The following is a 26,874-nucleotide window of genomic DNA, read 5'->3' on the forward strand; positions in this document are numbered from 1 at the left end:
AGCTTCTGGATTCTACACTCCCTATCCCATACTAAGTGTGATCCCTGTAATGAACAGATTTTTTTTTTTTAATTTTCTCTTCTTTGGTATCTGTGGTTGTAATGTGTGGGCTGATTTTTTTTTTACTTGAAAAAATGGACATGGCCTGCTATTGTTTTAACTTAAAAATAATGAAAATACCAGGGGCGCCTGGGTGGCTCAGTCGTTGGGCATCTGCCTTCAGCTCAGGGCGTGATCCCGGCGTTCTGGAGCCCCACATCGGGCTCCTCCCCTGGGAGCCTGCTTCTCCTTCTCCCGCTCCCCCTGCTTGTGCTCTCTGTCTCTGTCTCTCTCTCTCTCTCTGTCAAATAAACAGATAAAATCTTTTAAAAAATAAAATAAATGTCGGGGCGCCTGGGTGGCTCAGTCGTTAAGCGTCTGCCATCAGCTCAGGGCGTGATCCTGGAGTTCTGGGATCGAGCCCCACGTCGGCCTCTTCTGCTGGGAGCCTGCTTCTTCCTCTCTCATTCCCCCTGCCTGTGTTCCCTCTCTCACTGGCTGTCTCTCTCTCTGTCAAATAAATAAATAAAATCTTTTAAAATAATAAATAAATAAAATAAAATACATGTCACAACAATCCTATGAATTATGTATTATTCCTCTCATTTTACAGACAAACAAACCTAAGGAAGTGAAATACCTTATCAAGTTTGTTATTGGGGCCAGGATTTACTGATATGGTCACCAAAGGCAATGGACAGCAAATCTCTTTACAGGCTATGAAGATACCACTGAAGTGTTGACATGAGAGCTGGATTTTGAATAATAAAGAAGATTTTATGAAGGATAGGTGGATAGGGACGCATATTACAAAAACATAGAGAATTTTTTAAAGCCTCTCAGACAATGTCAAGGGCTACTATCAAGGACTTTGAAATACAGGCTAAGACATGAACTCTTTCTACCTCATCATGATCACCACAGCATGTTTTTAAGCAAGAGAGTGACACATTCAAATTTGTATTTCAAATTCACTGTGATGGTGGTGAGGCTTGAGGATGGATCCAGGAAGCTGGATGTCAGATGAGCTGATGAGGGGCGGAACCATGGCTTAACAGTGAGGATGAGGGAAAGGAGAGTGCTCGACAGGAAAAACCAACAGGATTTTTTTGACTATTGGATGGAAGAATGAGAGGAGTCAGGAACTAGACCAAGGTTTCTAAATCAGACTAATAAGTAATAATGGCCACTAGCCAAGTTAGAATGCACCAGAGAGGCCATAACGATAGAAGTGCTCATAGCAGGCTGTTTTTAGGCAAGCTACTCTGACAGATAAGATAAGGTTCTGATCTCGGTCCAAAATTATGGGTGGAATTGCTAATCCATTGTAATGAATTACAATGGATGGATTTTTAAAATATGTATATTTGAATTTTATCTATGAAATTTATGTATGTGGAGAAAAGAAACTACTTGAGGATAAAAACTGAGGCCTAGAAATTTGAGCATTAAGGAAATACCGAGCATTATGGCAAATTCCATTGTCATTCAGACAATCTTCCTAAGGCAGAATTTCAGTCTGGATATGTAGCCTCAACTACCCACCCCTCTCCTAGCTACTCCCTCGCCTCCAGAAAACAACAGCAACAACAAATCTATCTGATAAAGTATTATTCCAGTTTTTCTTAATCAACAGCTTGTTGTTCTTCCCAAGACCCAAAAGGAACTCAGAAATTACTACTCACAAAGAGATGTTAATTCCACCCAATCATGATGTGCACATTGCTTGTTTTGCAATCCATTGCTTGACTTAGGCTGCTCCACCCTTGCTCTTCTGGACTGCTAATCCAAATAACGTTTTGAGCTCTCAGGGCTGGGTGTTCTCTTTCTCTCTTTGGCTCTCTCTTTTGAATCTTGACCTTTGGAGGATACCACACATACAAATAGACACAACCCTATTTTCTCATGCTTGGGCCGATGTATATGTGTATTTGTATACACTCTATACATCCCTGTAACTCTTATTCTGTCCATTCAAAAAATAAGGTTTTCTTGTAGGGAGGATGAGTATGGAAGATGATTGAATTTACAGATTAATCTAAATTTATATTAATAAAGGCCTTTAACTCAAATGTCTTACTGTTTTCACCAAGGTTACAATTCTTTCCAACTACGATTCATTCAGTAGCAGATTTACTTATGCCTGTAGACTCACAGCACAATTTTGATGTTGACTCCTTTAAGTAATTGAATACCAACAGACACAGACTCTAGGAAAAGGGAATGAAAGGGTAGGGGGCAAGATTTTCCCAGATGAACGCAGGAAGAGTTTCAGCAGAGGTCATGAGAATGCTGGGTTTTTTGAGTCATTTCCACCTTCAGTGTGTGATTCAGTGTGGCACGTCCTTCGCCCGCTGTATCAGTGGTGTGTCCAGGCTGAGAAACTAAGGTCTTTGCACTCAACAGGTTTTTCTGACTCATCGTTTCACATTTCTTTTCAAGACTTGACTCTTCATCATTTTAGTGTTTTTCCGAATTTAATGATTTAAGAGAAAGCTTTAATGGCAGGGTTCTTATTATTAACATCATCTTGGGTTTCTATGAGTTTTTTGGAACACTGGCTGGCACTTTTGAGGTCAGCAAATAAATTTATTTTTCCCCTCTGAATGGATTACTTTTCTCTTATGGAAAATTTAAAATGTGTTAACGCTAACACTCTTTCTTAAATTGAAATACAATTTACATAAAATATTAGTTAAAGGTGTACAGGATAGTGATTTGACAATTATATACTTTATGAAATGTTCACTATGATACACTTATTCTTAACTTTCCCTATTAATAGTAATTTATCTGAAGGATTTCTTTTTTTGTCACATTGTACTGCTTAATATTCTAATGAAAATAAACTCACATAGGTATTCCTAGAATTTTATTGTTTATCCTGCTAGTTTCCTCTTATTAAAGTAATAAATGAATCATCCATGACGAGATTTTAAATACCAGATGAATTGTTTGAGGGGACAGCGTGTGAAACCATGAGTACTTTGTTGGCTTAAATACATTATTTTCTCCATTTTGTAGGTAATTTAAAGAAGGAAGGGTATGAGTTAGATGCTTTGTAAGCAACTGGGGAGGAATAAAACCACATGTGAGTGGCTTACCTCCCCAACAGAGGCAGAACCTATCTGCAGCAGTCTTTCTTTCTCTCACTGTGATAAACACTAAGCCCAACAACTACACAAAATGGGATCTTCCTTCTTTGTTATTCCACCTTTGCCCACTGATGCTGTGTTTGCATCCTCCCTGACTCGGACTTTCCACACAGAGACACCTGCAGTGTCTGCCTTGCTTGTCACATACCTGAGCGTTCACCTCCTCACCTTGTGCGGTCAGACCCTGAGCATTCACTGAATGGCTTCCTTGGATCCAAACACATGCCTGCCGGCCTGCCTGCCCATGTGCATGTTTACCTGATTCTTTCAGGTGTGTCTGCTACTTAGGAGTGTGGTTGTCCCATTGTCTCATAGTCCTCTCTTGTTCTAACTTAAGTCCCCTCCCCCCCCCCGCCATCTCTGGCCAACCCAGTTTTGTAGCTACTCACTCTGTCCACTTGGCTCCACAGAGACTAGTTTAGTCTGAGAAAATAGAGTCCAACTGTTGCTCTGAGCAGTTCCTAGAGTTTGATTTAGTCTTGGGCCAAGCAAATTGGAGAGAAGGTAGGCATGGAATTTTAGTCTGAAATGAACCTTTCTCTCCATAGCCTTCTCTTTTTGACTTACTTGCCCATGGATAGGGCTCTTGGGGAAAATAAAGAGGTGGGACAATTATCCAGGACTAGGCTTTTATTAGATTGCTTATATCTGGTTTTTTTTTTTTTCTTTTTCAGATGGGTGAGTCAAATGAAGACATAGATCAAATGTTCAGCAATTTGCTGGGAGAGATGGATCTTCTGACCCAGGTAAATACCCCTTCTTAACTTTCAAATTAGTAAAAGACAGGTTTACAGAATTTGACTTTAATCTGATGAGAGACCTATCTTCAAACAACAACAACTGGAGATTGACCATATCATATCTTCTTGATGTAACTATAACAGTGGTTGGGAATAAAACAAAGCTGTTTTCCTGATTATACTCTCTGAGTTCAGTTAATTGAATGCATTGGTCACACATACATTCTGTTATGGCAGTTCCCGTGCTTATCATGTTCACATATTTAGCCAATGGAAAAATTTTCCCCAAGCAAACCCTCACAACCACCACCACTGAAAAATTTCCCCTGCAGTCACTTTTATATAAAGACGAGCCAAGAAAATTACACGATCTTTAGTAAGATTCTTTACCAATCTTTGAAGAAATGCTACATTTTAAAGGGTAAGTGGGAGTGATTGTGACTTCTGGTTAGTCTGTAAGAACTTATCTTTCTCAGAGTAGCATAAGACCACTCAGACAAGCTTCACATCTAGGAAAAAGCCACTGGCAGGACTAGATTAACGCAGATCACCCCATTGTCAGGCCAACTGGAGCCCCGGGGCTGCTGACCTGAGGACCCCTGACCCAGGTTACAAAGTTAGATGAGCATTAGTGTGTCTTGTAGTGTTCTTATAAATGTTTCTTTGATTCAGAGCATAGTCAGCTCATAACTTTCTTCACAAAATATTAAAAGTAAGAATAATCTGATATTCCTAAATAAGACAAGGATCTTAAAGTTTTCTATAAAATAATTGAGGAATAGTCTATGTTTTTTAAAAATATTTATTTCAGGAAAAATAAATCAATTTTAGTTAGCATCTGCTTTATAGTTCATGTAAAAGTCAAGAACGTTTAGACTCTGTGAAGGGAAGAAACAAAATGTAAGACAATAGACTTAGATGAAAAGGGTGCTGATTAACAGTGAGTGTTAGGATGGTCACCACATTCCTGCAGAGGAGGGGACTTCTTATGCTGCCAGTGAAAGGGAAGGGTTTGAGTGAACATCTGTGATCTCCATCCATTCACTTACTTTTACTCCAGTTGGGAGAGTGACTGTTCTTTTTTTTTTTTTTTTTTTTTTTTAAGATTTATTCATTTATTTGAGAGAGAAAGAGAGAGTTGGGAAGGGGCAGAGAGAGAGAGAGAGAAACCCAAGCAGACTCCACTCTGAGTGCAGAGCCCAAAACTAGGCTCCATCCCAGGACCCTGAGATCAGACCTGAACCAAACCAAGAGTCAGGCATTTAACTCACTGAGCCACCCAGGCACCCCCTGTGATTGTTCTGATTGGTTGTAATCTGAGGTTTCCATAGTTCCACAACTGAGTGTTGTTACTCTAACTCAAGTGTGGGGAGGGGACCCCTCATTGTGTCTTGGGCCCCTGTCTCTCCTCAAGGCCCTTATGGTGTTTGCTCTTTCTTTATTGTGCTCAAGTGGATGTAGTCACAGGGCTTCCTTGGCTAATGCACTTCTCCCAACAGGCAGGCCTCAAGATTTCATGGTAACAGAAAGGCCCCGCTTTGTCCTTGAGTTTAAAATCTCAGCTTCAATCCAGCCATTATCAAGTGCCCTTTGAGATTATTGAGTATTTTCTGAGCCATTAGAAAAGCTGTATTTTGATCTTCACTTGCGAATTTTGTGCATATTCTTTGAAGATGCAGTGTGGTTGAAATGGTTGGATTAACCATAGGCTTCCTAATTTCCCAAAAGAAGCAAAATTAAAGGAAACTAAAATGTAATAATGTGATTTTAACTTCTCAATTTTGAAATAATTTCAAGCTTAGAGTAAAGTTGGAAGAATAATACAAAGAACTCCCATTTACTTTTCTCCCAGATTTCTCATTAATTAATGTGTTACTCCATTTGCATTATCATTCCCTATGTCTGTCTCTTTGTCTCCATCTCTCTCTCCGTATTTATGTGTATGTGCATGTGTTATATGCATGTGTTTGTATATATATGTGTACACATATATGTACATCATGCACATAGAAACTGTGAATGTGTGTATGTATGTATATCTATGCATAGAGAGACATAAAACTAGAAACCAATACATATATTAACTGAATTTTTGTGTGGAAGAGGAAACAAGCCATTTCCACTATTTATATGAGAAAGATTTAAATACACAAATATCCATGAAAATATGAAAAAGAAGAGGTAATGCTACAATTAGATTCATGAAACAAAATTAGATCCAAATATACACAAGAATTTAAAATATAATAAAAGTGGCATTTAAATAAGTATTTAATAAAATTATTAAAATTAAATTTAATAAATTTAATAAATTAAATTAAATTTATAAATTTATTTTTTATAAATTTATGAATTTATTATAAATAATTTAATTTAATTTAATAAAATTATTAAAATCAAATAAAAAATTATTTAATAAATTGTGTTGGGTTAATGTCTGGAAAATCAAAAGCTGAATTTCTACCTTATACCTATATCAAAATGAGTTCCTGACTGAAAGATCTAAATATATGAAATATATATATAGAAGAAAACATGAGAAAAATGTTTATCCAATCTTAAGATGTGGGTAGCTTTCCTAAGCAAGATATGACACCCAAAAGCCAGAAAGAAAGAAGGAAATATTTAAATTAAAAAATTTTAAATATATAACATGGCAAAAAAAAAAACAAACTGTGAGTTCATATTGATACCAAGAATAAACAAAAATAACAAAAACAAAACTACTCTATCAGTCATCATTGGAAATTGACAGAGCATTAACTTATTACTCTGAAAATTGATAGAGAGAGAACCAAGCATTTATCTTTGTCTTCCTATGGTCCCAGTCAAACTATATTTCAGATGAAACAAATAATTGATGAGAGAAAGTTCTTTATTTTTTTAAGATTTTATTTTATTTTTTTTTTAAGATTTTATTTATTTATTTGACAGAGATAGAGACAGCCAGTGAGAGAAGGAACACAAGCAGGGGGAGTGGGAGAGGAAGAAGCAGGCTCATAGCGGAAGAGCCTGATGTGGGGCTCGATCCCATAACGCCAGGATCACGCCCTGAGCCGAAGGCAGATGCTTAACCGTTGTGCCACCCAGGCGCCCCTTAAGATTTTATTTTTAAATAATCTTCACACCCAATGTGAGGCTCAAACTCACAACCCAAAGATCAAGAGTCACACACCCTAATGGACTGAGCCAGCCAGACGCCCCAAGAAAGTTCTTCTTTATCATAGAATTCCAATTAAACATTGGAAAGGAGTGAAGAGTTAGAAAATCACCATTATGCAACTTCTGATGAAATAAATTTTCAGAGGTTAGTGCATACAGAGAAGTGTTCTCAATCTTTAGTCATTCACATATCACCTTCATGTTTTTTGCTATGTTGCAAACCATCTGTCCTATTATTTTTCTTAATATTTGTCTTTAATTGATTTATAAAATTAAACTTTATCTCAAGTTAGGTTAGATGTTATTACTTAATTTTTTCACAAACGTCCAAAGAGATACACAGTAATTTAAATTTTAATTGTTTGTGTTTTTGAATATCACCTAAAATCACCAGACACATGGAGAACATGCTACATTCTTTACTTCACGTTGGGCTTTGAATGGCTTTCCTGTGATGAAAGGAGCTCCTTCTAGAAATCAGCCTCCTCTCTTTTTTCTCTCTCTCTACATTTTACTAGAAGCTTGTTTTATCACACATTTATGTATTAGTATTTTGTTAGAGAACTACTTCTAATTTATTTGAATAGCCTAGTAAATTATATCCTGAGCAAAGGTTAATTGTGCCCTAATTGTGATATTAGACTTCTTAGTCACAGCAAACGAACTCATTAAGGAATTTCTTTGTACTTTCTCTCACTAAATTTTTTGTTCTGGTATTTGCCCTCCAGTTCATCTGTCAGCCTCCCCTCTTCTCCACAATTTTGTTGATTCTGTTTTTCAGATTGAATTCTGGGACTGCAGTCACTTTTCCCTACCTTTTATCTTTGATTCTAATTTGCTTGGATTAATTTTTTTGACTTCTTGATTAGTGGTCTTTTTTTTTGTTTCTACTTATAATTGAGGATATCCCATTACTTTATTCTCAAACATGTAATTATTCTTATCCTTCAGAAATTTAAGACATGAACAAGGATATTACTGACCAAATCAAATTAGCATCAGAGGATGCACTCACTGTCATGAAAATGTTCGTGTTTCAGAGTGGGAGAAATCACGTCTCAAACTATAGACATCAAAGTATTTTTGAAAATTTAGATTATATTTGTAATGTAGGTTTTAAATCATCTAGGAAGTCACTTTTTCAATTAAAAACCATTATTTACACAATTAATAACTTATTCTGTCTTAATTTCTTTTTAACAAGAATTTTATTAGATAAGAATAACAGTATAACATTTTATTATCTAACGGCAGATTCATCCTGAAACAACTTTTATCTTCCAAGTGACTAGACATTCCTTTTCTTTGATGTCATTACTAAAGACCTCACAGAACTGCATACAGTGTATGTGTCACAAATGCACCATTACAGGAGATTTTTTTCTGTAGTTTATAAAAATGAACTATCTCATGCTCATCATTCTCAGTTGACCAGCTTTAAGACGTATGTTGTAGAACAATTTTTAAGTTGTAATTTTCTGTAGGGGAAAAAAAATCACATAAAACATTTTCATGTAAGAATACAGTTTTTAAAGAACATATTCAGAAAGAAAATGTGTAAACAATAAATGATTTTGACTTAATGATTAAAATACACTGCAAGCATGTTTGTATGGTGAATAACTTTGGGGGCGGGGCTCTATTTTCACAGAGTTTAGGAGTTGACACTCTTCCTCCTCCTGACCCCAAACCGCCTAGAGCTGAATTTAACTACAGTGTGGGTTTTAAAGATTTAAATGGTAAGCATAATAGTTTCTTTTCTTAAGTAATTTGAGATCACAATGATGACTAAAATCTGTACAGAACTATGATTTGAAAACAAAAATGTAAGGAACCTGGACATCTTAAAGTCCTGGATTTCAGACTGTGTTTTATGGTGTCTGTATTAAATTGGGGCCAAAGAAGATATTTTTACCTACAATGAAAGGAAATACTATCCTGCATTTATGTAAAGTATCAAAACTATTTTTTTAAGTAAAAAGAATTTCTCCTAATTACTAAGCCCTGAGAGTAATAAGATACAGTAGTGTAAAAACTATTAATAAGGAAATGTCCCTTCAAGGGTAATAATGAATTATCCATTTCAAAATGATTGATAATATATGAATGGATGCTTCAAGATATGTTTTAATTGATACATAATTAATATATAATATATTTGCTCTGACACTTTTTTATCCTCCCTGAGATGGTCACATTATTTTATTAACAAAAATCTCTCTTCTTATTTAGTGTGGAGACAATAGCCCATGTGCTATTCAAATTACACTGAATCCTTGGGGGAATGGGATAGACCGGTGATGGGTAGTAAGGAGGGCACGTATTGCGTTGTGCACTGGATGTTATACACAACTAATGAATCATCGAGCCTTACATCAGAAACCGGGGATGTACTGTATGGTGACTAACATAATATAATAAAAAATCATTAAAAAAAAAAACAAATTACACTGAATCTTGAAGTAATTGCTTCCAAGTTAATGAGAATTCACTGCAACTCTTGAAAAAGATTTTCCAAAGACTGGCAGTACCCACCAAAAAAATGAAAAACAAAATTATAGAGAAGCCCAGTTACAGAAATCCAAAATTCCAAGTTTTATTTCTGTCACTCACTGGGTTTTTTTGCTTCTGTTATTTTCGATAATTTTTTTATAAACCCTCAAGTGCCAATGCCTGTAACTGGATAAATTATAATACATCTCTTCTGACTTCTTTTCCCACCTTCTTTTCTGTTAGCCATATAAATTTACTGTTCCTGTAAATCAATTCCATCACAAATGATGGTAAAACTCATGACATTTCAAAAAAGCAATATGCTTTGGTGGAATGTATGACCTTAATAAATAACATTACTTGCACATGTAAATAATGCAGATTTGCCTCATCACACTCACAGTGGCTGAGCTTTAATCAATTCAATTAAAATTAAGAAAACTGCAATTCTAGTCAGCTAAACTAAAGCTTTCTAAACACTCAGTGCCTAGTATCCAAAAATTTCTGAAAATGACAGAAACAAAGAAACCCAGCAGTATATAAACATAGCAGTGTTAAGCAATGTTAATGGCACAATTTGGATCTAGGACAAAAACATTAAAAAGTACTGATATGTACTGAAATTTAAATGTGTTGGGAATTAGAAAAGAAATAAGTTCTTTACTGTCTTCACTTAAAACATTGCTAGAATGAGTTAAAAATCCTTTGCCCAAAGTCATTCAGAGAGTTAGTGATAGACTTCTGAACAGAATCCATGTCATTTTTGAGAGAGAGACAGAGCTAGAGAGCACAAGTGGGAAGGAGAGGGAGAAGCAGGCTTCCTGCTTAGCAGGGAGCCTGATGTGAGGCTCGATCTCAGGACCCCAGGATCATGACCCAAGCCAAAGGCAGACGTCTAACCGACTGAGCCACCCAGGTACCCCGATATGCCCTTTCTGTCACAATATTCAGAGAATACCATAAAGATCCTAAAGAAAATTGTCAAAATTGTATAGGATCCCAAGTTCTAAGAGAAATGTCCAGTAAAATGAAATAGAATCCATGTCATTCTTATTCCCCAATTCCGTATTGCTCAGTTCTGTATAGATATAGTTAGAATTATGACTTGCTTTGGAAGTTGTTACTATGAGAATTATTATGGGAACTTTGACCCTAAAGTTTTTATAAAGGATTAAAATCATTTGCTTATATGGCAACAGTCACAATGTAATTGCTGGCATTGGGAAATTGTGAGTGTGCTTCATTTGTTCTACATATGTTTTCTCTGAAAATTTTTAAATTAATTTAATTTTATGAAGTTATATGCAAAAATCGCTTAGAAGAAAATAAATACTTTTTACATGGATTGGAGATCCAGACCTTAGTCCAAGTGTTATATACTAGAACTATTAGCATGAGTACAATATGTTACGTGGTATTTATTATGATGATGTTTGGCGGTAAATTCTTTCACAAAGCCTCGTGCTTATCTCAGAGTAGGCTGCATTTCCTCGTTCCAGTTCATCCTACACACAGCAGGTGAATCCTCTTCCTCGTGCATCACTTCCATCGTGCCCATCCTGTGTTCATTACCTTTGCTATCCAGTGAATGCCTGATCAGAGAGCATTCTGCTAACACCGCTCACTGACCCCATTCCCCATAGGCCTCACCATAGGTCAGCTTTCAGGATCACACGCCGATCGCCAATCACACGTGGAAGAAATTCCAATGAGAACTGTCCTCCCTCCCCATCACTCTGAAAGTCTATGTCTGCCCCTTTTTTAAAAGTTAACTCTCAGCTCACCATCTTATGAAGTCTTTACCACATAACCCCAACTTTTAAAAAATTATTTTTTACTTTAACCTCCTTAGTGCTTTATTTCCCACTGTTTACCATTAATTGCTCTTTCTTTCAATGTGAGAGTTTCTGTAGTTGGATGGTGTGTCTACAGAGCCTCTATCCTTACCACAGGTCTCAAAGCATATTCAGCTCCAGTTGGTTGAGACCTACTTTCTTCCAAGAATATTTATCAGTGGTATTCTGTCCTCCTAAGGCCTGGGGAAAAGTCCCTTTCCATCTGTTTCCAACATGTCCCTTCCCCTACTTTTCTAAAACTCTCAGATCTTGCACCAGATTATATAAGAATTCCTACTTAGAAAGCTAATCATGTGTTTGGATCTGACTTTATAGCTAATCTGTGAGGGTAGAAAACACATTTTTCTCCTTTTATTTTTTTTGGGGGGAGGTGGTGGGGGAGAAATTCAACTTTGTTGAGGTATAACTGACAAAATTGTAAGACATTTAAAGTGTACAACGTGATGGCTTGATATATGTATCCCTGGTGAAAGGATTTCCTTTATCAAGTTAATTAACACATCCATCACCTCACCATAATTACCCTCTTTGATATTGTCATTGAGAACATTTACGTTCTACTCTCTCAGCAAATTTCACTTATACAATAGTGTTATCAACCATAGTCACCATGTTAGGTACATTAGATGCTCAGGCCTTATTCATCTTTACCACTGAAAGTTTACACCCTTTCGCCAGCCTCTCCCTATTTCCCACACCCCCACCAAGCCCCTGACAACCAGTACCCAAATATCACTCTTAAAAATGACCTCCTTTCAGTTTTTCCAGGTATAAATTGTTTTGATCATTACCATGATTTCCCCCATCAGAGTCCTTAAATGCACTGGAAGACCAAGATTTAGATGCTCTCATGGCGGATCTGGTGGCAGATATAAGCGAGGCTGAGCAGAGGACAATCCAGGCACAGAAAGAATCCTCTCAGAATCAGCATCATGCAGCATCCCTGGAGGTACCAGATTTCAGCGGTGCAGTGGCTCTTGGTTATGGAGCAAATGTCACTGCAGTTAGTGTTAGCCAATATGAGGATGACTTACCACCTCCACCAGCTGATCCCATGTTAGACCTTCCTCTGCCGCCACCACCTCCTGAACCTCTCTCTCAGGTAAGTGTGAGGGGCAAAGATGGCAGGGCTCTTGACCTCTGCTACCCACGATCTTTGACTTTCTTCAGAATGACAGTTACGTTCATAAGTATCTGGAGTTCTGAGATACTTGAAAAACGAGGATACTGAGTATGTTCGTTGCAAAGCCAGAGTCCTCCATAGAAGACACATTGGTGGGTATAAAGAACTTATTGGGGCCGTATTCAGGAGTTATTATAGCTTGGCTAAAATTTATATTCATATGCAACATTCCCTGATAATACTCAACCTTTTGGGATAATGTTTAATTAACTTGGCATGAACTGTGGAACTGATATATACATGTCTAACCCGGTACATAAAGAATTGAAAGCATGCCTTACATCTTGATTTAATTAAATGGAATTTTGTTGAATTTGGCAGCTCTGTTCAGTAGGGCAAAGATACCTATGAGTCATTGGTAGCGTCGTAGTTGGGTGGGGCAGTTGTTGTAGACCAGGCAGGTGATGAGTGCTCGGTATTAATAAATTTCTGAACACTGGGAAGCCATACATCTGGGAAATTCATATCATCATTATTTGGGACATTAACTTATAATATGTATCTCATAAAAGTAAAAGGAGCACTTTTAAGGAATTTTCTTATGGTAAGCCACTTGAAAAATATTTTAAAGAACCCAGCTCTATTTCCACATCTGTTATACTGTGTAATGATGATCAGTATTCATAAAATGACCCTAGTCGCCCTGAAAGTTCCTACAGTGCTTTTTGAATGAACAAATATTAAATATAAATCAACTATTAAGTCATACTCTGTCATGCTCATTGTTCTATTGAGTATTTATTGTAGAAATATTACTTAAAAATTAGTGATCCATGTAGAGCAGAGACTCTTTTATTCCCCAGCTTTATTTTATAATTGACATATAACACTGTATAAGTTTAAGGTGTATAACGTGATGATTTGATACACATGTATACTGCAGTATGATTACCGTAACAAGGTTAGTCACACCTCCATCACTCCACATTACCTGTGTGTCTGCATGTGTGTGCATGCACATGTATGTGGTGAGAACACTTAAGATGTACTGTCTTAGCAGTATTGTTAACTACAGTAACCACGCTGTACTTCATTAGATTCCCAGAACTTATTTGTCTAATAACTGGAAGTTTGTACCCTGCGACCAACATCGTTCCATTTCCCCACCCCCTCCCAACCCTGACAACCACCATTCTACTTTCTGCTTCTATGAGTTCAACTTTTTTAGATTCCGCATGTAAGTGAAATCATATGGTATCTGTCTCTCTCTGACTCCTTTCACTTAGCATAAACTCTTTGGTTCCATCCATGTTGTTGCACATGGCAAGATTTCATTCTTTTTTATGGCAAAATATATTCCATTGTATATATACCACAATTTCTTTATCCATTCTTCCATCAATGGACGCCTAGTTTGTTTCCATGTCTTGGCTTTTGTGAATAATGCTGCAGTGAACACGGGAATGCAGATCTCAAGAGAGTGATTTCATTTTCTTCGGATATATACCCAGAAGTGGAATTTTTGGATCATATGGTATTTCTATTTTTAGTTTTTTGAGGCACTTCCGTACTGTTTTCCATAGTGGCTGCACCAATTTACAATCCTACCAACAGCCCAAAGGGGTTCTCTTTCTCTCCACCTCCTCCCCAACACTTGTTTTCTCTTGTCTCTTTGACAACTGCCATTCTAAAGAGCAGAGGCTCTTAGTGCAGTGTCCGTGAAGATTTCAAGGAAGCCATGATTTCCTGAAAGTATATGCAAAGTTGAATGCACATGTAAAGCTTTATGGGCTTCATGGTTTTCAACATATTCTTAAAGGGGTTTGTGTCTCAAAAAAAAATTAAGAATCACTGGTTTAAGAAGATATATGTCTGCTTTCAAGTAATTAGAATATAACCAGAACAGCTCATTTCCTCATCATTTTAAACAGGCAGGAGAAAACTGAATGGGAGGAAATCAGAGAGGGAGACAAACCAGAGAGACTCTTGACTCCGGGAAACAAACTGAGGGCTGTGGAAAGGGAGGTGGGCGGGGAGATGGGGTGACTGGGTGATGGGCATTAAGGAGGGCATGTGATGTGATGAGCAGTGGGTGTTATACGCAACGAATGAATCATTGAAAATTACATCAAAAACTAATGATGTATTTGCTATTGAATTTAAATTTTAAAAATATAAATAAATAAATAGGTAGGAGAGCCTTAATAAACCTAGTCTTAGAATATTTACTTATAAAAATCAAAGGGCTTTTAAGCTCATAAAATGTTTCCGTCTCTTTTCTGCCTACTCATGTATGTTTGTCAAGAGTTTTCTTGCTAAATTATAAGTTGAAGTTTGAGTCTAAGTCTTAACTTTCAGGAAGTTAAGTACCCCTTTAGGAATCAAATAAAAACTAGGAATTCCAGAAAACGCACATTGATCCTGAAGAATGTGTATAATTTCAGGGGCTGCTCAAATCCCTTGAGAGCCACCAGCAGATTCCTGAGGTTAGACCCAAGTTTTGAGCCACTCAGAGATTTCTGTGGACTACATATGTGAAGCTCTTTTAGAGTCGTCATTTTATCTTTGAAGTTACTGTTTCTAAGATATGAAGGGTGACTGCCTTCATCTTTGGGCTGAAGATTTTTGTTCTAGTCATTTAAATTCTGAAAATCAAACATGTGAAATTTGGTGCCTCCTAACCCAGCCTTTTGTCAACATAAGTAACTAAGACATTAGCCATGGCATGGGTAGTTCCTCACTGCTATTCTCTAGTGGACTGTGTTGAATGTCTTGCTGTTTTACAGGAAGAAGAAGCAGCCCAAGCCAAGGCTGATAAAATTAAGCTAGCATTGGAAAAACTGAAGGAGGCCAAGGTCAAGAAGGTAAACGGAATCACTTATGCATGGGGCAGTTAAATTAATAACATGGTACTATCCTGAATGATAAAAAGTAAATAAAATTTCAAGTGGTGTTTTCCAAATAGTTGTAATTTTTAAAAATTTTAGTGCAAAGATAACTACACGGTTATTCGTTCTGTGACATCAGTTAGCTTATTTGTGACTGATAAATCGGGACCTATGTTACCGTAAATGTGGAAGCTTCCAAGTGTCCACTCCCAGGGCTCCCTCCCCTGGGGGTGCACCCTCTTGGGTTCTGCTCATCTGTCCTGTAATAGCAAGTGGTGCCACCTTCTGGACCTGCCTTTACTGGGTCAGAGCTCAGCTTCTGTTGGCCTCGCCTTAGCATTTCCACGATTGCTTTTGTGCAATTTTCATAACCCCTGAAGCAGCCTCCAGCCCTGCTGCCCGCCCTAGATGTCCTGGTTATGTCCTGAGATCCCAAATGTTGTTTTGGCTAGCGCTCTGGGTTCAAAGTTGCATAAATTTTGAGTGACCTGCTTAATCCTATTTTCCCAATAAGCCAGCAATTTTATTGAGTGTTTTCTGTAAACTATAGGTTTTCCAAGAACACATATATTATAACAGAAACACATGTATTTAACCTCAGTAGAAGCACATACCTAATAACAGGTGTTAATAATAGTTAATTTGATTACTTAGGAGAAAGATGAAACAGTCTTATTTCAGTTCCTGAAGCATGTATCATGTCTGAGACCACGTAAGAACTTTTTACTTCTAGTTGGGTGAAGAGCATTAGACTTTATGTTCCTACAGCACCTCTCATGGTTCCTTGGATGAAGGTGTTCAGTACATCTTCAATGATAGTAAATAGTCCTTGTCTATCCCTGGATCCAGGCATTGAGGGCCTTCCCAGATCAGTCTGGTCCCATTCATTCTAAACATGCATGAACGTTTTTACCATTATTCTTCCCAGTTCTCTACATGTGATTAAATCCTGTGGTCAGTTACTGAAATCACACGTCCTCGGCTGCCTTGCCCTTCTCTCCCCTCGTATTCACCTTATTACGCCCTAAATCCAGCTCTCCTCCCGCTCTCCTGGGCTCTCAGCACTTTCTGGGCTCCCCAACAGCGCACTCACTCACCCGCTAACCGCTAACTGAGGAAACAATTTCTATCTGTCCTCTCCTTTAAAACCTCCAATACCTCTTTCCTCATCCACATTCTCTCAGCTAATGACGGTGCTGCCCGTGGCACTGAGAAAATAGAAGCACTCAGAAGGAAGGGTCCATAAGCTCCTGACACATTTACCTTCCTGCCTTCCTGCACCTGAGACAAATAATCCAGTCTTTCCTGTTACTGTGGATGAACTGTCATGTTTCTGTGTGTGCTCCAGTTCCCGTCCTATCTTCTTATGCCTCCCATGCTAAAGTCTCCTACGGCACCCCATCTCACACAGAAAAGCCCAATCCTCACAGCAACTTATAGCCCCTAAGTGGTCTGGCTGCCCACTGTGCCCCAGCACCTACCCCAGTCTCACTACCTGGTCTCACTCTTCAAACACTCCTGTATGCCCTGGCCTCAGGACCTTTGCACTTTATGGTGCCGTGCCTCGAAAGCTCTCCCCCAGATTCCAGTGGGTTTTCTCTGTTCCTCCCCTAGGAGGAACACCTGCTCAGTAAGGCCTTCTCTATCTGGCATTGCACATGCACCCCCAGTACTCCCACCCCTTACTACTTTCTTTTTCTCTTCAGTAATCATCACCATCCATCATGATATTCACTCTACTTGTTTATCATATTTATTGCCTACCTCCCCTCCCCACCCCCACAGTTGTTCTTCCGAGAATTTTTGTATTTTCTTCCCTGATGCATCCCCATCTCACAGAACAGGTGCTAGGTTTACAGAGGTAAACCAGTTCAGATGTGGCCCCTGCCTATGTAGAGTTAAATTCTAGAGGGTGAATAAGTGTTAGGAAGAAAGTAAAGCAGAAAAAAGTGATGGCGAGTGCCCGAGTCACTTCTAGGTGGACCTAGTGATGGGGAGGCCTCTCTGAGAGGAAGCACTTGAGCAAAGCTCTTGGCAGCAAGAAGAGGCCAGCTCCCCAGGGGCATAGTGGGGGAGCATCCTGGGCAGGGCTGTGTGGCCCTTGCTCAGGGAGCCATTGAGTAGGAGGGAAAGTGGAGGAAGATTTGAGGTCAGAGAGGCAGGCCGGGCCACACAGCCTCACAGACCCAAGGAAGAGTCTGGAATATATTATAAGTGCATTGGGAAGCCATTTGAAGGTTTTTAATTGGGGATAGTATCTGCTTTTTAAAGATCATTCTGGCTGCTTTGTGGAGAATGGATTGTAGGGGGAAGGAAGACAAGCAGGGTGGCCTGTCATCCAGAGCAGTAGCTCACCATCCATAAACGTGAGCTGCCCTGAGTCACCGAATTTACCTGTAAGATAAAAACACAAAAGGAAATGAGTAAAAAGAAAACTCGTAATTATTTAAACTATTTTAAACCACTGGATTGTTTATAAAAAGGGGGCCACATTGGCTTTATTTTCAGAGGGGAAGTGAAAAGAGAAGTTGTTAGATAAAAAGGTAGGACCATTAGCTTATTCAGTCGATTTGCTTCAGCTGGTGGTCAAGAGACCGGTAGGAGATTGCAGCTGTTTCCTGCAGTGTATCAGAAAGCTAGAGAACTTCTCCATAACTTAGGTGGGTGAATTGTAGCAGTGAACACAAAGCACAACCTATTTTCATTCAACAAAGAAGATGTAAAACAGAAGCCACTCTCATCGATGGCAAAAGAGAGAAAATTAAGAAGCCAAGTTGTATATTTGGTCTGATTTCAGATGCTCCGAATGTATCTCTTAAAACAAAAGCCTATGAGCATAACCGAGACATACTTGCACATTACTGAAGTAACTAAGATGCGCTCATACATAACGTGCGACGTGGAAATCAAGTCTGTCTGCAGTACTTGGCCCTCAAGTCTTCTGTGGGGTGTTGACATCAGTTTGGATTGCGAATGATGTACACAGCTTACGTTACAAAGCTTTTTGGAACAGGAAACTCATGAATTTCATGTTTGTTCGTTTGCTTTAAAGCTCTGTGACACAGGAAAACAATTCCATGTGTACATTTTAACATAGAAGCAGAAAAGTATAGAAGATTTAGGGCTAGGATATTCTTTTTATTTAACAACTTGCAAAAGAAAAGGGAGAAATTATAAAAATCATAAAGTCTTTACTGTAACAGATTAGAAAGGGGAGGTTTGATTCAATCATTCTACCCCCTACGAAACAGCGTAGATATGAAAAGCGTTCTGCTTGCAGAATCACGTAACTGGGATCTAACAATATTATGTGCTGGTATAGCTCCTCTTTAGCTTGTAAATGTGACAGAAGCTGTGAAGAATAGTAAATATAACTTCTTCTTGCTAAAAGTCGCCAGCCTTCTCTTGTTTTTTTTTATTTTCTAAGTTCTGTAATTGTAGATATTCATAACTGCATGTGGATTAAATTTAGTTTGCAATTTCTGCCAGAAAAAATTAAAAAACAGCCTTTCATCACTGCTGAATTATGTGGTTTAGGTTTTTGTCTCTATATAAAAACAAAACAAAACACAAACATATGTTTTATTTTCTCAAGAATACCTATGCAAAAATGAAATGTGGTCAAACATCATTAAATTTTTCCATCGGGGAAATTAAGTCTTCTCAATCCTAACATTGGCAGTGTTTCTTAGGACACGTAGCTCCTCTATAGTAATAATTCTCAGCAGAGAGCAGTGGGTATGCCTTCCACACACAGAAAATAAGTCATAGTAAAGCCCGCTATTTGAGGATTTTCTGTTTTTCTGTGCAACGTTCCATGCTTCATTTCTCAGGTCAGAGGAGTGTATCTTTGACATTGTGGCACTTGGGCCTATCATTTTAAATATATCAAAAGACAAACATACAATACAAAAAAAAAAAAAGCAACTATCCAACAAGAGGTTTCTGGGCTACAGGTTTTTTAGGTTTTCAAGGGAGAAAAAAGTATTCTTCAGACAAGCCTGGAGTAGAGGTCTAATTTGAATGATCCTGGGGAGAAGGTGATGGGTATTAAGGAGGTCACATATTGCATGGTGCGCTGGGTGTTATATGCAAATAATGAATCATGGAACATTGCATCAAAAACTGGGGATGTACTGTGTGGTGACTAATATAACAAAATAAAAATTATTTTTAAAAATGGTGAAAACAAAACAAAAAAAGAAATGCACGTTTACTGCCCTGATGTCTGTGTGCAGGTGTTGAGAAGAGAAGGCATATGCGAGTGCTTCAATTTGTGGTCCCTGCCAGACCGTCACCCAGATTTCTATCTCCACCCAAACCCTCTGTTGTTTTCTGTAACTCTGCATAACAGTCCACAGAGACTGCGCTCCTCATTCTGTTCACTGCAGAACGTGTTCAAGATCAGATCAGGTGGAAGTGGGACAGGAGGTGCAGTTTCTCAGCGGCTCAGAACCTAACCCAAACTTTTGGGGAGGAAGAAATGTTACCAATTGTTATGGCCTCTCCAGTCCATCTATTCACATTTTTAATAGTGATAAGTTTCACTTGTGAGTAGCCAGCACCAACCCTAGACAAACAGAATAGGCAGAATTTGTCCTTAACTATTTCACACTTCTCTGTTCAAGTTAGAAGAGAAATGTAAGCAAGAGTAGTACCAGGTGGTTCTGGCTGACGATGTTTCCAGGCATTCTCTGCCGGTGGGTACAGTGTGTGTAGTTACAGGCACCGCAGCCTGATGGTCAGGCAATGTTGTCCGAAAAGGGAAAGGCAACACTTCCTTCTGGCATTGCATTCAAAGATAGACTCTAACTTGACTGACTGTAACTAAACCCACTTCCCGCTTAATTAGGTAGGATCAGTGATCTTGGTAAAGAATAAAATAAAAGCACAGGTCTTCCTAGAAGGAGTTGTAGGAAATCGTCCCTAAACATGCGTGTAGTAAACTAAGGCTTAGTGGGCCCATTTCCAGTGTTCCTTTGAAGACTGGATATAAAGCACCGTTTTAACCGGTAGCACTCATGAATAGCAACTACCATAATTAGAAATACACTACAAATACACAGGTGTCAGAGAAAATCCAGACCCTAACTGTATGATGTCATGAATTAATTCTGTTATAGTACATCCGAATCATGGTCTCTCTGGGTGGGGGAGTCAGAAGATTTAATAACTTTGCCAAATTGCCTGGGAAAAAGCAGTGAAATCCTATGTCCTTATTGAAGATAAGTAAACTCTGCTCTCATCAAACCCTCCAGATTTGCAATGAGATAATGACCAATTTGACTGTGAAATCAGTACAGTAGAATTTTTATAAACTGAAATGAAAAGTACATTTGTTCACTAATTTGCCTGCATGCCTCCATAATAGCTGGTTTCTCAGTCTTCGTTCATTCTGCTTAATCCACCTCTAATCTCAAACGTGTTCTGCTGTGCCATTGCCCGTTCGGCCTCCGTAAGACCTCACAGTGGTGCTATGTCGCTTGTACTCTTGACCTTCAGAAGAACTGTAAAGTAACCAGCTTGGGCTTGCCGAACCCTTGGGTTACATGAAATAGGACTCAGCTCCAGCTAAGCAAAAGAGATGAATTTATTATAGATACACTTTCAATCAAGACATGCTTCTGGGCTCCAGGATGAACCTGGACAAGTGCCAGAAAGATGTCATGAAAGCAGGAAGTCAACACTTCTTTGATTCTGTTTGTTTTCTGTCTCCTTGACCAGAATGCAGAGTGTCTGAAGGCTGGGCAAGGACTTTATTATGTGTGGGGTTTTTTTGTTTTGTTTTGTTTTTGTAAATTGGTTTCTCTACCTCTATATTCTTAGCACGTTAAACAAGTACTGAGCATATGAGTTCATACTGAGTGACTTTGCAGGACACATTCTTACTTAAATTCACAGAAACAGTAGCAACTTTGAAACCTTAATCTCCATGGCCTTCTCCCATTGCTGAAATTTACTGGCTGCTCTGTGGCTCTGTCCTCAGCTTGTTGTCAAGGTGCACATGAACGATAACAGCACTAAGTCACTGATGGTGGATGAGCGGCAATTGGCCCGAGATGTTCTAGACAACCTTTTTGAGAAAACCCATTGTGACTGCAACGTAGACTGGTGTCTTTATGAAATCTACACAGAACTGCAAATTGGTAAGTCCCATCCCCCGTGATAGACTGTGCTCCAAAAACCTGCGGGTTTGCTTTATGATGGGTTTTGGTGTATTATTAAGAAGAATTTGGTTCAAGGCTATCAAGACTTGCCATAAATCACTCTCCTTACGTCAGATTCAGTGCTTGCCTCTTCATTTCTCTGTGGTGAAGAGACTCGGAGTGTTGCAAGTGGCCATACCTTGGGGGATGTCAGCATTATTATTGCCACTTCTCTAGTGGTTCCATAAGGAAAAGAAAGTGACAGGATGATACCTCTTACTACATGCTTAGCAAAGTGAGCAGATTGTGAGAGGGCCTGGGTATCTGTAGCTAATATCTCTGTAGAGTTTTCTTCTTTAAACTATAGCATAAGTCTACCACATATCAATGTTCATTTCCCCTTCCACCATCCCCACTCACTTTGTCTAGTTGAAGAAGCTCAGCCCCAAAGAGCAGAAGACAGTTGGTAGAAATTGATGGAGAAAAAAAAAAAAAAAAGTAAAAAGGCAATTAAAGATATACTCTTGTTACTTCTCCTTCTCACTGTTAAGATCACTCAGAACAGTTCTTTCTCTCAGGAGAGCTTAGTGGAATACAGAACTGCCTGCCTTAGAAGTTTTCAGTGAATTTCTTTTTTCTGAAGTAAAAGTTCTACACTGAAATAACCTCTTGAAGTACATTTTAACTCTCTGAGTCAAATAGAGAAATAAAAGCCTTCCTTATGTTTAGGTTTGGTTCAGAAAAGCATACATTGTTTTTAGAGTCTTCGCGGTGATGTTTTAGAGAACAGATCACATGTCTCACTGCTTCATTCAAAGTTGTTTAGCCAATTACTGCTTCATGGTCCTCCTTACAGATAGGAAGTTTACCTCCATCTGGGACTATTTAAAGTCAGAAATGCTAATAAGAAAAAAGTGCAGTGACTGGCCATTATCACGATATTATGTGTTCATCTGCCGTGTTTTTTTTTTTTTTATGGCAAATAAGTTGAAGACCTGACACTGAAGAAGAAACGTAATAGGGGTGTTACATGACATCATGTAAGAGTTAGGAATTTCTAAAAACCAGTGAGGGGGAGGAAGCATTGCATTTAACTCAATACTAGCTTATTTCTCTGTTGGAAAGCCTAACATCCTGGGCTTTTTCTTGTTTCCTCAGAAAGGATTTTTGAAGACCATGAAAATGTTGTTGAAGTCTTATCAGACTGGACAAGAGACACAGAAAATAAAGTGCTATTTTTGGAGAAAGAGGAAAAATATGCTGTATTTAAAAATCCCCAGGTAAGATAACTTGTATATAGTTAAACCATATCAAATATGGAGGATTTTTTTTTTAATGTCACCTGCGTACTAACAAACATTCATTGTCTCACAAAATATCGCAAATGCATTCCTTTCAAAAAACACAAACCCAACTCTTAGGTCATATGTAAACTAATAAGCCCTTGAAGGATTTAGAAAGAAAAGAGACCAATTTGTTTCTTTGGATTCAGCATCCAAAGCATATCTGTCTGTTGACTAATCCTCTTCTTCTGTCCTTATTTCCATTTGGCTACATTAATTTAATACACCTTGATGCACTAAGGGTTATTAATGCTTCATGTTTTAAAGACACTCCTTTTTGCTGTTGCTAATATTTGGTGCTTATTGATGCTGGGATAACCAAAGAGAGCACCTAGAAAATGTACAATTTATTGTAATTTCATTCTACAAACAGTCTACATAACAAAAAACATTGTTCTCCATATTTGAGAAGGCTTCCTTCAAGTACTATGTACATGGATGCCACAGAAGTATAGGCCTTTTCCCACTGGGGCCTCCAGCCAATTGTAATTGCGTGAGGGTCATTAAGTTTTTTTTGGAAAGTCAAAGAATGTTAGACACAGAGGAGATCACTGGGAACATCCAGACACATTTATATTTTACGGGTTAAAAAAAAACAAGTCATTGGGTGCCTGGATGGCTCAGTCGGTTAAGCGGCCAACTTTGGTTTTGGCTTGGGTCATGATCTCAGGGTCCTGGGACTGAGCTCTGCGTTGGGCTCCATGCTTAGGGGAGAGTCTGCTTGAGGATTCTTTCTCTCTGTCTCCCTCTGCCCCTCCCCCGTGCACTCTTTCTCTAAAATAAATAAATCAATCTTTTAAAAAATCTAAGTCCCATATCACTAGAGGCAGAAATAGAAGGATTCTCTCAACTTCCTCATGAGAAAATATTCTTTCCCCTGCACTGTGCTTTTTTCTAGTCATCTCTAGGTTTTGTGGTGGTGCACAACAAAGCAATTAAATACTATTGTCTTTGACAAATATTGAACAGTAAAAGTATGGTTGACTCTTGAATAACACATTGGGTGTGGGGGGGGGGAGATTAAGGGCATCAACCACCTATGCAGTTGAAAATCTGTGTATAACTTTTCACTCCCCAGAAACTTAATTACTAAGAGCCCGCTGTTGACTGGGAAGCCTTACCAATAATAACATAAACTGTTAATTAACACATATTTTGTATGTTCTATGTATGATATAATGTGTTCTGACAATAAAGTAAGGTAGAGAAAAGAAAACATTATTCATAAAATCATAAGGAAGAGAAAGTATGTTTATAGTATTGTACTATACTTATTGAAAAAAATCTGTGTATAAATGGACCCTGAGTTGTTCAGGGATCAACTATACAAAGTTTTCAAACTGTAACTACCTTCAGTGGCATGATTTAATGCCTATATTATTTAGGGTACCATCTCAGCTTCTGTAACAAAGAGACTCCCCAAAATCAGTGGCTCAAACCAGCTCAAAGCTTAATTCTTTCTTATTTACCAGTCCAGACACAGGGGGCTATGCCATCCTCAACATGTGGCTTCTATCTCTGGGCCCAAGGCAGCTTTTTCACCTGGCCATTATCCAGTTCTCAGGGAGGGAAGAAAGAGGCAGGGAAGTATGCAACCAGACTTCTTACTGGAAAGACCTAGAAATGGCACTTTAAACTTCTGCTTCCATCCCATTGGCCAGAACTTAGTTACATGGTGATATTGAGCTGCACAAGAAGCTGACGAACGCAATCTCCATCTGAACAATCATACACATAACTAAAATTGGGAATTAAATTCAGAGTCACCACCTCGTACAGTTCTTCCACGAGGAACCTTTCACATTGAGTCTGTGAAAATGGTGTTCGAGAGTTGTGTAACATGGCTATGGCACTGTATTCACCTAGAGGAGGAAGAGGAGAATGGGTGTTAGTAGATCTGCAGCTTGCTGTGGCATCTAATGCATCAATGTGCAAAACATAATTACATGCTATGGATGTTTACAAAGTGCACATCCCATTGAACTGACACCCGTGTCAAGATGGATGGTTGACCAGCAGACTCACTTATACCTTTCCCAGCCGTTGATCCCCTTACCAAGATAATCACGATTCAGACCTCTCTGGCCTTGGTATTTCCCACTTTTGAACTTTACATAAGATGGAATCATATCATAGTTCTCTTTGGTGTTTACCTTCATTCATGTTATTGCAAATGGCAGTCCGTAGTTTGTTCTTTTTCTTTGCTGTTTAGTATTCCATTGTGTGATTGTACCAGAATAAGTTTATCTGTTGTATTATTGATGGACATTTGATTTTTTTCTATTTGAGGCTTTAACAAGTAATGCTGTTGAGAACATTCTCATACCTGTCTTTTGTTAAACATGTATAGACTTTTTTCTTGTATGTATACCTACAAGTACAATTGCTGGATCACAGGTTATGCACATATTTAGCCTTAGGATAAAGTGCCAGGCAGTTTTCCAAAGCGATTGCATGATTTGCCTTCATTAGTATCGTATGAGAATTCCTGTTATTCTAAATCCTTGCCAGCCCTTGGTGTTCCCATTAAAAAAAAGAAAATTATTCTGTGTGAATGTGTAGTGGTATCTCCTGTGGTTTTATGTCGAATTTTCTATTGCCAAAGATTAGAGTACCTGAATTATTATCCGTGTAAATATCCATTTTTGTGAGGTGCCTGTTCAAGTCCCCTGCCATGGTTCTCAGCCTCTTACCTGGGGCGGGGGGGAGGCAGGGGATGTGGCTCTCAGAATGTCTCAGCATCTCTTTATGGTTCCTTTCTCTCTTGGATCTTGGCCCCTTGAGTCCTGGTTGCCTCCATAGCTCTCCAAAGCCTTCGCACAGATGTTTTTTTAATCCAGGTTTTCTAGCTGTTTTTGTGGAGCTGTGGTCTACCTGGAAGCTACTCTAGCATAGGAGGAGGCAGAAATCCTCCTGCTGAATTCTTCCGGATAATAATATGTTCTTAAAACCATATAAGTAGATTCTTCGAATTTACAATCACATTTAAAGACCATAATGGAAGTGGAAGCATTTTTGAAGTTGCTGATTTTAAGTATTTCCATTTTCTCAGTGTTTGGTTGGATAATCTATCTTTTCTGATCAGTGCTCTGCGTGAATAGCTACTTCAGCATGCTGACCATAGGGCGCTTACCTTACTCTTGAAGTAGACTGTGACCATTCCTATGCTGATGTCATGACTCCTACAAGGGAGGCTTTGTAATTTTGAAACACCCACAATCCCTTTTTAAAAGCTGTATGCTGAGACCCTTTTGATAGTTTTTAACAGGAACATATTTTTAAGTTTACACCAAAAGAATAACAAATCCTAGAGAAGAGTATTTCCGGAGTAAGTTTCTTATGGAAACACAATCTGGAGATTCTTTAGTTTAATTGCCTTAGATTTTCTCCTCAAGCAGTGTCTCAGGCAGGTAATTCAAAAATCCAATACATCCTGTATTTCATTTGGGTTGTTAGTTATTTTTCAAATGTGATTGTCAACATTTACACGTAGTGGAGACTCCCAGAACAGAGTAGTGTGTAACTGATACCTGCTTCCACTCCCTGGTCTGGGCTACATCTGTGAGCCTACGGGCTTGATTTTCAGGCCCAGCTGGATGAGGGTGCCGTCTAGGAACTGTTCCAAGAGTTAGTTAGAAACTGTGCATGAAGAACTAGATTTAACCAGAATTTATCAAAGGAAAAGACTAAGACTCTGAACAATTTATCTGTTCTTCTCAAAATGGTTCAAACTATTGAATGTCTTTCCCATGTTGACTTATCTGATGAAACTTTAGTGGAATTCACTCCATTTGCTTGTTTTTAGCAAACGTTGTGACGTATCTGTTTACCTGTAACCTGTGCTATTTACGGAGGATACAAAAATGAAGACCATCTTTGCTCTTCCAGCTTTAACATGAGAATGGTGTAGGACACGGACGGGGGCATGG

At 38.5% G+C, this 26,874-nt stretch overlaps 1 protein-coding gene across 1 annotated transcript in view; it reads left to right on the forward strand.

Moving 5' to 3' along the window:
* The window catches only part of APBB1IP (amyloid beta precursor protein binding family B member 1 interacting protein), a 98,945-nt gene that overhangs the window by 34,387 nt on the left and 37,684 nt on the right, over positions 1-26,874 (forward strand). The window contains 6 exon segments of the mRNA XM_045775371.2: positions 3,869-3,940; positions 8,748-8,835; positions 12,255-12,547; positions 15,355-15,432; positions 21,443-21,602; positions 22,761-22,882. Of these exon segments, the coding sequence (XP_045631327.2) occupies positions 3,869-3,940; positions 8,748-8,835; positions 12,255-12,547; positions 15,355-15,432; positions 21,443-21,602; positions 22,761-22,882 (813 nt within the window).

The sequence above is a fragment of the Ursus americanus genome, chromosome 31 (assembly GCF_024610735.1).
Source record: "Ursus americanus isolate L20-20 chromosome 31, mUrsAme1.1.p, whole genome shotgun sequence".
NCBI lineage: Eukaryota > Metazoa > Chordata > Mammalia > Carnivora > Ursidae > Ursus > Ursus americanus.